General features: G+C 48.2%; 2 protein-coding genes and 1 long non-coding RNA gene across 3 annotated transcripts; 2 read left to right on the top strand and 1 right to left on the bottom strand.

The window, feature by feature from the left end:
- Positions 1-566: 566 nt before the first annotated feature.
- On the bottom strand, positions 567-3,305 carry LOC136012330 (uncharacterized). Its single transcript, XR_010611676.1, has 3 exons — positions 2,923-3,305; positions 2,687-2,779; positions 567-1,878 (listed from the first exon to the last, which is right to left on the bottom strand). It is a non-coding gene; the product is annotated as an uncharacterized LOC136012330 (long non-coding RNA).
- Positions 3,306-3,955: 650 nt separating this feature from the next.
- On the top strand, positions 3,956-5,588 carry LOC136009972 (G-protein coupled receptor 35-like). Its single transcript, XM_065670527.1, is given in 3 exon segments — positions 3,956-3,971; positions 4,146-4,938; positions 4,940-5,588. Coding segments are annotated over 3 exon segments (1,011 nt in total). The 3' UTR covers positions 5,142-5,588.
- Positions 5,589-6,746: 1,158 nt separating this feature from the next.
- LOC136012327 (G-protein coupled receptor 35-like) lies at positions 6,747-9,648 on the top strand. The gene is made up of 2 exons (XM_065675467.1): positions 6,747-6,904; positions 8,513-9,648. Exon 2 carries the CDS (start codon positions 8,525-8,527, stop codon positions 9,467-9,469), a length of 945 nt encoding a protein of 314 aa, XP_065531539.1. The 5' UTR covers positions 6,747-6,904; positions 8,513-8,524; the 3' UTR covers positions 9,470-9,648.
- The last annotated feature ends 2,105 nt before the right edge of the window (positions 9,649-11,753 follow it).

The raw sequence follows: 11,753 nt of genomic DNA, 5'->3' as shown, positions 1-11,753 counted from the left end.
ATCATCCACACCAATTAAATAGCCCACCACCGAGCCCTTCAGGGCCTACAGCTCTCTCTTACCCCCTCTATTTCTGTCAATGCAGGGTACAAGAAGTGAGGCTCTTTGCTACCCATGTGAGATGCCAAGGCCTTGGTTCAGTTGCCAGCCTGAAGCCTGTGTTCAAACAGGAGTGCAGGCTGCAGCCCTGCCACTGGCCCCATCGTGGCCATCTATAGCTCCATCCCTACCCCGGGCACCCAGCCCATCTCAAGAGGCCATTTCGGTGCAGCAGCCTCAGTCTGAGGAGGGTTGAGGAGACTTTGTTCAGCCTAGAGAGAGTCTACACTCTGTGCCAAGGTGCTTGGTGCGCCCACCTCCCTGCCCAGAGCTGTGCAAGCACAACCCAATCCAGCACTCAGCTGGAGGGCCCTGCACCGGATGATCTAACACCAGATATCACATCTTCCAGCTTGCTTAGCTTAGGTTTCAGCACAGCTGCTGAGCACCACTGCTAGCCACCAAACACACCAGTTTAGGAAGTGCTGAGTGATGAGATGCTAGACCTCAGTGGAAAGTTCTGCCACCATTTATTTAGCCAGCAGGTCGACGTTCAACACCAAACCGAAATAAAATCTCCTGTGCAGGAGGAGGAGGTGCCAGAGAAACCTTTAAGTACCAGCAAGCTGTTGGTGCTGGGCAGCAGCCCTGCACATGTAGCCTGTGCCCATCCTGCAGCCCCACAGGCTGGCCCAGTTCCTCCTGGTCAGGATGCGTGGCTGCACAGCCCCCACGTGTCCTCCCTCTGCTGACACCCGCTGTTGATTCTGCGGTCCTAAACCTACAGGTTTGGGATTTGTTCTCTCTTGCTCTCTGTGAACTGCTGCTCAGGTTCCTGCTGTGGCTGGAGGGAGGCAGAGGAGCATCAGGTACCTGGTTGCTGCTGGGCAGACGTCCATGCAGTAGGTTGTCATCTCTTTCAGTTTCTGTTCTTACTCCGCGGTATTCTCTGGGCACTTTTCCTGGAAGATCACAGCACATTATTTCCTAACAGGAGCTGGGAACGGGAAGCTAAATTCATCCTAACATGGGAAACAACTGATTCAGAAAACTTTCTTTTTTTTTACCAAGTGAACCCTTGCATCCATTCCCAGGGTCTTTCAAAGCAGTTCTGTGCTTAGGGTGATGCCATTACTGCTTTCAAGGGATGCAGTGACAGATGAGCCTGAAAGAACACAAGTTCCAAACACGGAAAAGAACAAAGTGCTGTGCCTTAGATCATTATGTTTGAGAGCTGTGACCACCAGCAGCAAGGTCAGAGCAGGCAGTTTCCAGATTTCTCTATGCTGTTTGGAAACAGATAGGAAAAGCCCCTCACCTAAGTGCTGTGGCCCTCCCCTAGAGCTCTTCTGCCCTAGAGGCAGTGTGTCCGCTCACTCTTTCTTGTTGTGCTTCACTTCCGTCCCAGGTGAGCTCGCTGCCCAGGGACTGGCCAGCAGTGCCCATGGTTACATTAACACCCCTGTGAAGTACTGTCCTGCCCAAGTCCAGTCTCATACCTGTGCAGCATACGTATTACATCTTTGCTGACAACTACCCACCCTTTTGAGAGGGAAAGCCAGGGCTGTTGCCACAGATGTGGCAGGTTTGAAGGCAGTTAATGCAGAAAGTGCTATGCTGTACACAATGCTTCCCACCCTGTCTCCTTCTTTTCTCTCTGTTCAGTTCAGGTCCCCTCCCTCACCCACCACAGCTCCTGTGCTGTCCTTAATCATTTCATCCACCACAGTCACCCTTCACCCCTCCAGTACCTGCTCACTTCTGAGCTTCCCGCACAAGGAACAAAGAGGATTTTACATGCAAGGGGTCTGGTGCATCTGCTTCTCCACGGGCATCCTGCTGGGAAAAACACTGAATGTTTGCCAACACAGTGCTACTGTGGCACTCACAGCTCCTTCAGCCTCTGCCTTGCTTCTCTTCCTCCAAGCTCTGCTAAGGATCTGGAAGAAGCCTGATACTTGTTGAGCTGCTGGAGGAAACAAACCCACCCTGGCCTTTCATGGAGGGGGATGGCCCAGTTCTCCCCAGTCTATGGTGGGGGTAAAGCAGGACACACACCACAATACTGGTGACTTGTCCTTTGAGCTCCAGCCTGTTCCTGGTCCTCCAGCAGCAGCAAGATGCCGTTTTACAGCCATCGCTATCCTTTTCTCACAGCTACATGCTGCTGCCTAGCTCCTCTGATGCTGCAGCCACCTTATCTAACCTACCGTAAGCATTTCCAGCAGCACAGGATATGCTAGCTTATCAAACTGCATCTCTGTAAAGATATTTTGTGCTCAGCCATACCCCATCTGTGCTCTATGGCCTGCTTTAAAACTCTCTGCTCATTTCCTCACTACTTTCACCAGTCTCTGATCTGCCTGGAGCACTTCTGAGCCCTGATGCTGGGAACAGCATTTGGGGCACATCACCAGCTCTAAGGGTGGTGTCAGCCACAGTCCTTTTGTGCAGCAGAGCACACCAGCACGATTTGCCTGCCTTGTACTTCAGCACAGAGGCTGCTGCTGGCATTGCAGATCAGGGCTGATGAAAGCAACCCTGGCATCAACCATGCCAGCAAAGACATCTGCCTCATGCAGTTAATGAGCATAACAATGTGACAGCTTCAGCCTTCGATGTAAGGTATTTCCCTACTGCTACTTACTGCAGTTCAGAGAGGTTCTCCTCAAGTGGCAGCCAACAGCTTCCTTCCAGGGTACATGCAGCAAGCAGCAAGCCTCTGTTGGGAATCCCAGAGCTGAGCACACAAGAAGAGAAAGCTCTGTGCAGGAGTCACATTAGTGCCTGTGAGTGCCTAAGACACGCACATATCCCCTAGCAATTGACTTATTTGTATGTTTATCAGTCACTGAAGTCTGATTTTGCAGGCAGTGCTCTCACCAGCTGACCACAAGGTTTGAGTTGCTTGCAGAGGCAAACAGCTGCTTAACCAGGCCTGTGCGGTCACGGTATTCCTTCCTAAATCTCTGAAAGCTGCAGGGTTTCAGCACTTCTGTCTCCTGTTAGAATGGCAAAAAAAAACATACTTCAAATTAAAAGGTAAAATTCTTTCCAAAGTGCATTTAGATGCAAGCAGAAATTCAGAGAACTGTTCCTTCTGCAGGCCACAAACGGACACTGTGCACAGGATGGGGTCTGATAAAAGCTGATTTTTATCAGCCCATGAACTTACACTCTTCACATAACCAATTTTCTTGCAGAACATCCTGCAGCAGGTGTGACACAGACTCAGTAGCTACTACTTACATTTCATGGACTTCCCAGGGTGGCTAAAAGCCTGCCCTGAGCAGGAGCCATCTCATGGAGCCCCTAATGGCAAGTTCCTTGTTTTGCACTAGTGTTCGCACTTTCAGGTGAGTCTGCCTGCTTTACATCCACAGAATTGAACTCTCTCCTGGAATGCATGGGCTTAAAATCAGGTTAATCCTTGCACCCCTTGTTGCCCTCCCAAGGAGTGGACAACTCCATGCCTCACTCACTCACTTAGGTTTTCAAGCATGCCTTTGGGACGCAGGAACTAAGATTCATCTCTCTTCCTTAGCTTTGAGCAGGAGCTCCAGGTTCACAAGGCAGCCCAAAGGCTCAGAAACCTGCCCAGTTAGAGCCAGAGCACGAGCACGTCCCCCAGGAGACATCTGCTAAGCCCTTGCAGGCCTTCACACCACTCTTCTGTCTCCGAAGCCAGCAGACCTGGTATAAGAGCTTTTGCTCATGCGTTGTGCTGGGCTTTCAGTTTGGCTGCTGCAATCTCTGCCTAGCTCATAAGCAGGCTAAGGGTAACCTTGCCTCATTTGCACAGCCTGGCTTAAAGAATCCCATTGTCACAGGATGCCCTCACTATCTATGGGGGTTCTTCTCACTGCTATTCTACCCCTCCATTCAAGATACCACTATTTAATAAAGACTGTCTGCCATGTCCTATTGGAAGTGTACGTGGAGATATTTACTCCTAAACTGAGTAAGCACAAAGCTTGACAAAGGATGCATCCCAGTTAGAGGCTGACTGAGAAGGCCAGCTTTGTAGGCTCGAATTCACATTTGTGATGAGCAAAGTAAATATTTACTTAAACACCCTTTTTTAAATGGGATATGCACCTGTTAAGGGATAGGAGGAAAGTGTTACCATGTCTTTTCCTGTTTCAGGTCTCAGAACATCACACAACATCTACACAACAGGACATTGAATATGTCAAACACCTGCAGCATCACAAATCTAGAACCTGATCACCACATCCGCCTCATTGAACTTGCTCTGTATAGTGCCATTTTCTTGTTTGGAGCTCTGTTTAATGCCCTTGCCCTTTGGGCATTCTGCAAGATAAAGAAGGGGACAGAAACAAGGGTGTATGTAATCAACTTAGTCTTTGCAGACTGCTTTTTCATCTGCACCTTGCCTTTCATGGCTTATTTTCTCTGGAATAAGTCAGCCCGAGACAAACTCTGCCAGTTTACAGAGACAGCATATTTCATCAACATGTTAATGAGCATCTACATAATTACATTTGTCTCCACTGACCGATACATTGCCATAAAACACCCCTTGAAAGCCAGGGCCTTCATGTCTCCATCAAAGGCAGCCCTTCTCTGTGGGCTTCTGTGGGTCTCTGTGGTAGTGGGTGCCACTGCACACATTTGGCAGAGCCAATCCACCCTCCACTTCCAGAAGGATACCACCGTGCCTGCTGCTCTGAGCCCGCTTTCCATGTTCTTCATTTTTATTCTTCCATTAGCAATCTTAACTTTTTACTCCACAGGAGTGATCAGGAGCCTCAAGAGATGCCTGAACACCAGTGCACCAGAAGAGAAATCAATCCAGAAAGCTGTTCACATTATCTACACAAACCTGATTGTATGTCTAGTATGTTTTCTGCCAGCCTTCTTTGGGTTACTTGCCAGGGAGCGTTGCAGCTACCAGTTTCGTGCTCCAGGTTATGAAGAACATCTCCTGCGTGACAAGGTGTATTGCCACATCTAACTGCTGTCTGGATAGCGTCTGCTACTACTTTGTGACCAAGGAGTTCCATGAAGCCCTTCTACCGCCCAAAACCAGCAGTGATAAAACAGATCAAATCCACCCCTTGCAGACACACACTTGCTAAAGGAAAGTGAGGGGTGGAAGGAGGGAAGCAAGAGGGATGAAAAACAGCAAACCCAAAAAAATAAAACCCATTATCTCTGCAACATCAAGAGAAGACACCCTCAGTGTTATCAGGATATCTGATGCCCTTTCTCTCTGAAGAGATCATAGAATCATTGAACAGTTTGGGTTGGAAGGGACCCTCAAAGCTCATCTAGTTCCATCCCGTTGCAATGAGCAGGAACACCTTCAACTAGATCAGGTTGCCCAGAACGACATGCAGCCTGGCCTGGAATGTCTCCAGGATGGCACAAGGTCTTTGTTAGGTTTAGCATTACTAAGTTAATTGTAAATTACACTCTATGCTTCTATTAACTTCACAGAGCTGTGTCAAGGTGTGTATGTAATCTCTGGTCATTAACATGTCTCCATTCCACCCTTTCACTTCTAAAGTCTATTGATCCTTATTGTCAACACATACAAAAAAGAATATATCATGTTTTACCTCACTGTGTATTTCAGGTTGTTTGCTTTATTAAATCCAGTTTATTTACTTCATATTGTTTTGGTGGGGAAGGGGGAGGGTTCAGGCAGTAACAGCGTCTTACTAAGGACACGGCCCTACAAAACACCCTAGACTCTGCTAACTGCCCTTCCTCTTCAAGTCAATGCATCAGATAGATGTGAAGGATGAAAGCAAGACATAAAAGCACAAAGTCCAGGAGATATTGGGTCTGAGCCCTGGTTCAGAAACCTCAAGGGGCTGCTTCTCCCCTGCCAAGGAAGCCCTTTTAACTCTGTCAAGGCCTTTGCCACCCATGCATGTGGCCTGCATCTGGTGCTGCTCAATCTGCTCTTGTCACCTCTGGAAATGTCAGTTCAGGAGACACAAATTAATGGGACAAACCCTGAGGAAGCTAGAAGCTGACTCCCATAGATAGAACTGCAACCGCTGCAGCCAACAGACAGCAAAACCCATCAAAATGACTGTAACGTCCCACTGGGGAATGCACTTAAAAGAGTTCCTAAAGGTCCTGACAGTGTGCTCACTGCCTCACCAGCATCTCTGACCAGTGACCATCATTTCCAGCTCGGGCTTTGCAGTGGCGCTGATGAGTGGTGTTGGACACCTGACTCCTTTGCAGAGGATAAGCCAGCCCATACTGTCTGTCACCCTTCTTGTAAAGACACTGAGGAGAAGCACCCTGGGACCTCTCACCCTGGGCTCACTAGCACAGGGTGCACAAGCGCTGACGTGTCCCCTCAGAAAGGCTGTCTGCCCCCCCCCCCCCCCCCCCCCCCGCTGCGCACACTTTGCAACCACACTGGAGGCTGCCCAGCCCTGCTGTGCTCCCTGTGGGACCTTTCGCTGCCAGAAGGATAATTTGCAACCATTATGGGTTGTATTTCAGAAATTATTTGTTTTCCCAGGCCTGAAAACATTAAATTTTAATTGCTGGGGTTTGTGTAAGGCAAGTGGGGGAGCACAGTCTGGGTGGGTAAAGATGGTGAAGCATCCAGCTGATGCGAGCAGAACAACAGAGGGCACCAGAGACTCGACTGTCCCAAAAGCTAAGTGATAAATGAAGCGCTCTGGGGGAACAAGGGCTCGTTGCTGTGTTGCAGCTGCCGACAGCAGGCTCTGGGGCAGCTGTGCCCTTCATGGAGTAGCATACTGCGCTGGTACCTGCGGACCTGGCACATCCTCTCCCCTATCACAACGCCTGCGTCTACACTGCAACCTTAAGGAGGATCAAACCACCCTGACGGCCCCACAAGCAGCAGGTAATGGCTTTTAATTCTTCCCACGCCAGTGTGCTCTGCTCAAAACAGAGTATGCTTTCTTACCTCTTAACTAAAGTGCTAGCCTGCTTGTTAACAAATATGCACAAGACCCAAGATTATTGTAACAAACCTCTCCTATGGAGACAGGCTGAGAGAATCAGCCTGGAGAAGAAAAGGCTCCAGGAAGACCTTAGAGCAGTTTTCCAGTACCTACAAGAAGTCTAGAGAGGGACTTATGACAAGGGCCCATAGTGACAGGACAAGGGGAATGGTTTTAAACTGACAGAGGAGAGATTGAGATTAGATGTAAGGAAGAAATTCTTCCCTGTGAGTGTGCTGAGGCACTTTCGCAGGGTGCCCAGAGAAGCTGTGGCTGCCCCATCCCTGGCAGTGTTCAAGGCCAGGTTGGACACAGGGGCTTGGAGCAACCTGCTCTAGTGGAAGGCATTGCTGCCCGTGGCAGGGGGTTGGAACTGGATAACCTGCAAGGTCCCTTCCAAACCAAACCATTGTCAGTCCTCACCCGCACACAGATGCTTTGGTGTCCTCCTGTTTTGCAGCCACCTGTGTCTTCAGCGGGGGTCTTCACCCTTGCTTTGGTTTCACACCAGTTCCTCTTCTGTGCACAAGGAAATACCCAGCTCCAGGCATGTTCTAGCACACTGTAGGCTAGCAGGGAACAGCTGCAAGGTAGGTGGTACCACAATGCAGCCAAGGATCTGTGAGGCTGGAAGCCCAAGAGAGCCAGGACACCAGCTTTATATTCGTTCCTCCATAAATTCCACCCTACAAATGACTGCATCCCTGTGGTTCAGTAATGACATACCAGTTCTGGGGCTGCAGCAGGTGCTGTGCTTTCCTCTGTGCTTGCCAGCTCCATCTCCAAGTCTTCAACACTAACACCAGTTCAGTTAGCTCATGCAACTGGGCATTTTCACTGCAGTTTAAATGCTGATGCTTACAAGATGCTGACTTATAAGGCAATGTATTTGTAAGAGATTGTAGGAATCTGGGTGTTTTCTTTTCCTGCCTCGATGTAAACACTTCCTTTATGAGCTGCAGACTAAGTCCGATTCATCTTTCATAGCCTCCTTGCTGGTAGAAGACACCCTGAACATTTAAAGGAATACCAGGAGAATCTAAGTTCTTGGTTTTGTGTTTTCTGCTTTAGCAACATTTTGGCTTCCCGTCTTTGAAGGTTGAGATCAAACTTGTGCTCACATTCCGTTCTCTCTTTGGAGACATCGGACTAGGTCTGCTAGGGCTGGTGGTACTTAATGCTGAGCAATTCCTCCCCAGCATCCTGCAGAGAGAGTGGGTTCATGGCAGCGTGACATAAGCCAGCTTGTGCCCAGGCAGCCAAGTAGTCCAACAGCACCCTGGCCTGTATCAGCAGTAGTGTGGCAGCAGGGCCAGGGCAGTGATCATCCCCCTGTACTGGCCACTGGTGAGGCCGCACCTTGAATCCTGTGTTCAGTGCTCATGAGCTGATCTGCAGTGCAAGGGCATGAGGAGCTCCAGAGCTATGAGAGTGGGGCACTGCAGCAGGCCCCAGCCCAGACAACCTGTCCCCAAGCTTGGTCTCATGCCTGCCCCCTTGTCTTGCAGAGACAACCCAGCATGGAGAACTGCACAGAAGACAACGACCTGCGGAATGGCATCGCGCTGTTTCAATTTATAGTCTACATCCCAGTGCTGTCTTTGGGGATCCCACTGAACATGATTGCCTTCTGGGTCTTCTCCTGCAAACTCAAGAGGTGGACAGAGACCAGGGTGTACATGATCAACCTCATAGTCGCGGACAGTTTCCTGCTCTTTGCCCTGCCTTTCTTGCTATATTTTACCACATATGAGCATCCCATAGACAACCTGTGTTTCACCATACAAAGGATCTACTTTACAAACATGCCTATGAGCATCCTGATCATCACCCTGATAGCAATCGATCGATACATTGCAATCAAGCTCCCCCTAAAAGCAAAGATTCTTCGATCCCCACTGAAATCAGCATCTATCTGTGGGGCTCTTTGGATAATACTAATTATTTATTCCTACTTGCGTCCACAATTTTATGACAAAAAGGAAAAAGTCTGCTTTCGGAAACAATCTACTCAACCTAGTTATACGTCGCTAGTGTCCGTCATCTTTGGCTATTTTATTCCCTTAGTGATTGTGACTTTTTGCTCAGTACAAGTCATCAAACGTCTCAAGAAGAAGATGGTCACGAGTCCTCATGAAACGCAATTAATCCAGAAAGCAATCCGCATTATTTCTGTGAATCTGTGCGTGTTCACTGTATGTTTTGCACCCTTTTACATTGCCCTGCTCTTGCGGTTTGCAGTGGATGTTGCTGGAGCTTGTTCTCTGCTCTCGGAAGTTAGCGCCTGTATTCACATCTGTGCATGCTTAGCAAACTCTAACTGCTGTTTGGATGCATTTTGCTATTACTTTGCAGCTAAGGAATTCCAGGAATTTCCTTCTCTGTTCCCCACTTGCTTATCAATGAGGTGCAAGACGAACCAAAGCCAAGAATCCCAGTCACCCACAGATCAAGTCATGACATAAACAAGGTGTAGCACACTACAGGTATTAAGAGCCACAGGCTGCTGCACTTTTGAGACAGAGGGAATAGGACCATCTACAGTATTTGCAATCATTGTAGCTATAGGCGTACCTGCAAAAAGGGGCAATCACTTCCAAGGGGTCTGATACTAACTTCGATTTTGTCCTTCTGTCCTCAGTGACTTGACTCCAGCTTTGACCACAGTCTTAGACCACTGTATCACAGCTTCAAGAGGGAGAGCCATGTGGGATGGAGAATAGATGATAAGGCCACTGTTCCCACCATGCGCTTATTTGTACATAACATGCAATTGAACATAGGAAACTGAGCACCCATACAGCAATACACAAATCCACTTCCGGTACTGTTATATAGATGGTCACTTCAAACCAAGAAAAAACCCGTGTACTACAATGCCAAACCTAATACATCTGTACTGCTCACACCAAACCATACACTGGTAGTTCCCTGCCAGCCTACATGTCAAAGCTTGCAGCTATCCCCAGGACACAGCTATTGCTGTGCATGGAGTAAATACAGTGGCCTGAGACTATTGCCCCATTCCTGCCATTTAACACTTGTCTCAGCTTGTGGCAACACCCTGGCATTTGGGAGACTAAAACCATTGTGGGTATAAATAAAGCCATTACTGCACACGAAAAATGAGCCCCGCAAAGCATTGTAGACCCCAGAACAGAACTTTTGCATTGTGCCTATCAGGTATAAATCTGTGATCCTGATCTCACCCAAGGAACTGCTGTAAGCCCTGGTGACAGGTTTGCTGTACTTCAACGGGATCAACTCCTCAGTAAGTATCCTGACTGGTGAGAAGGGATCGCATCTGCTCAAGCTGCCACAGCCTCACACTGCGTGAATGTTGATGCCCAGAAAACAGCAACGAGCAACATGAAGCAGATGCAGCCATGATCCCTGCCTTACAATCCATGCACAGTTTTCAGGGCAGGTTTGATGACAATGAGGTGTGTGAGCCCTTTCTGCACAGATAGGGCAGACCCACAGCTGAGGGCTTCTTGGCACTGCCCTTTGTGATGAAGCATTGCTCTGGATTTGGTGCTTTTTCTCTTTCAGCTGCTTGGACAGTGCACAGCAGGGGTTCAACAGCTTTCCTGCACTTCAAGACATTTAACCCTGAAGGTGTCCCTGCTCACGGCAGGAAGGTTGGAAATAGATGATCTTTAAGATCCCTTCCAACTCAAACCATTCTATGATTATACAGAGAACCTTAAGTTTTCCTAGCTGGATCCCAGACCACACATGTAAATGTCTGGCTTTTCAACTACAAATTTCGTTTATAATACTTGCTGATTATGTACTGCGTATCCTCCAACCCCAAAGGGAGGTGACAACAGAGCAGCTCAAAACAGTTAAACCACAAATGGAAATCTTGGCCCACTAGAAGGAAGTGTCCCATAGAGTCAGCATGGGAAACGTTATAGAGTTGCTGAAATGCATGTGATAGCTGTATCTCCTTTGGCTTCATGGCCCTTGACTCTGCGCATCTTCTGTCTTGTAAATACCTAAACATTCCTCCAGGGAATGCAAATCCATATTCCTGCTCATTTAAACCTACAGACAACTAGCTTTCTTGGTGACAACTCACAAATAGTTTCCCTAAAAGCATCCTGTCACCTTCAAGTGTCTGCAGACCATGTGCTGAAACCACTGTCTAGACACCAGCCAAACAACATATGAAACAACTATTCCCATCACAGAAAACTCTCCTCATCCAAACACTAGATCTAACTGCTTTGTGTCAATACTTTGGCACAGGTCCCAGCATGATGGAAGCTCAGCATAAAAATGGATGAAACCATTCAGGTCACTCAGCTGATCATTTATGCCCCAATTTTCTTTGATGTATTATTTAATGCCCTGACATTAATGGTCTTTCACTGCAAGCAGAGTGCGTGTGACCAACTTCATCACAGCACACGCTGCTTGGCCCTCATTCTGCCTTTTAAAGTCTCTTTTCAAAGACAGCAAAAGAAACCAGACACAAATTGTGCCTGATCATAAGAATCATCCATTGTTCAAGCTGATGCGTGAGTGCTGTCATCCTTGTAGCTGTCAGCAAATACACTGCTATTAACTACTGTTAGAGATCAAGGGGTTCAGGGTCCCTGTTAGCCCATCCTCCTTTATGGTGTGCTCAATGCCCATGATAGGCATCACTTACGTGTCCAGGCAAGAGGTGTTCACCAAGGAAGACATCATCTGTTTTCAGGAATAGCACAAAGGGCCTTCAAAAACACTCTTTGCTGTAGG

The sequence above is a fragment of the Lathamus discolor genome, chromosome 3 (assembly GCF_037157495.1).
Source record: "Lathamus discolor isolate bLatDis1 chromosome 3, bLatDis1.hap1, whole genome shotgun sequence".
Lineage (NCBI taxonomy): Eukaryota > Metazoa > Chordata > Aves > Psittaciformes > Psittacidae > Lathamus > Lathamus discolor.
The sequence above is the reverse complement of the archived record's forward strand: the minus strand, read 5'-3'. Positions and strand labels throughout refer to the sequence as shown.

What these genes read in the sequence shown, in the direction of transcription:
- LOC136012327 (XM_065675467.1), top strand. Translation starts at nt 8,525, where the DNA reads ATGGAGAACTGCACAGAAGACAACGACCTGCGGAATGGCATCGCGCTG.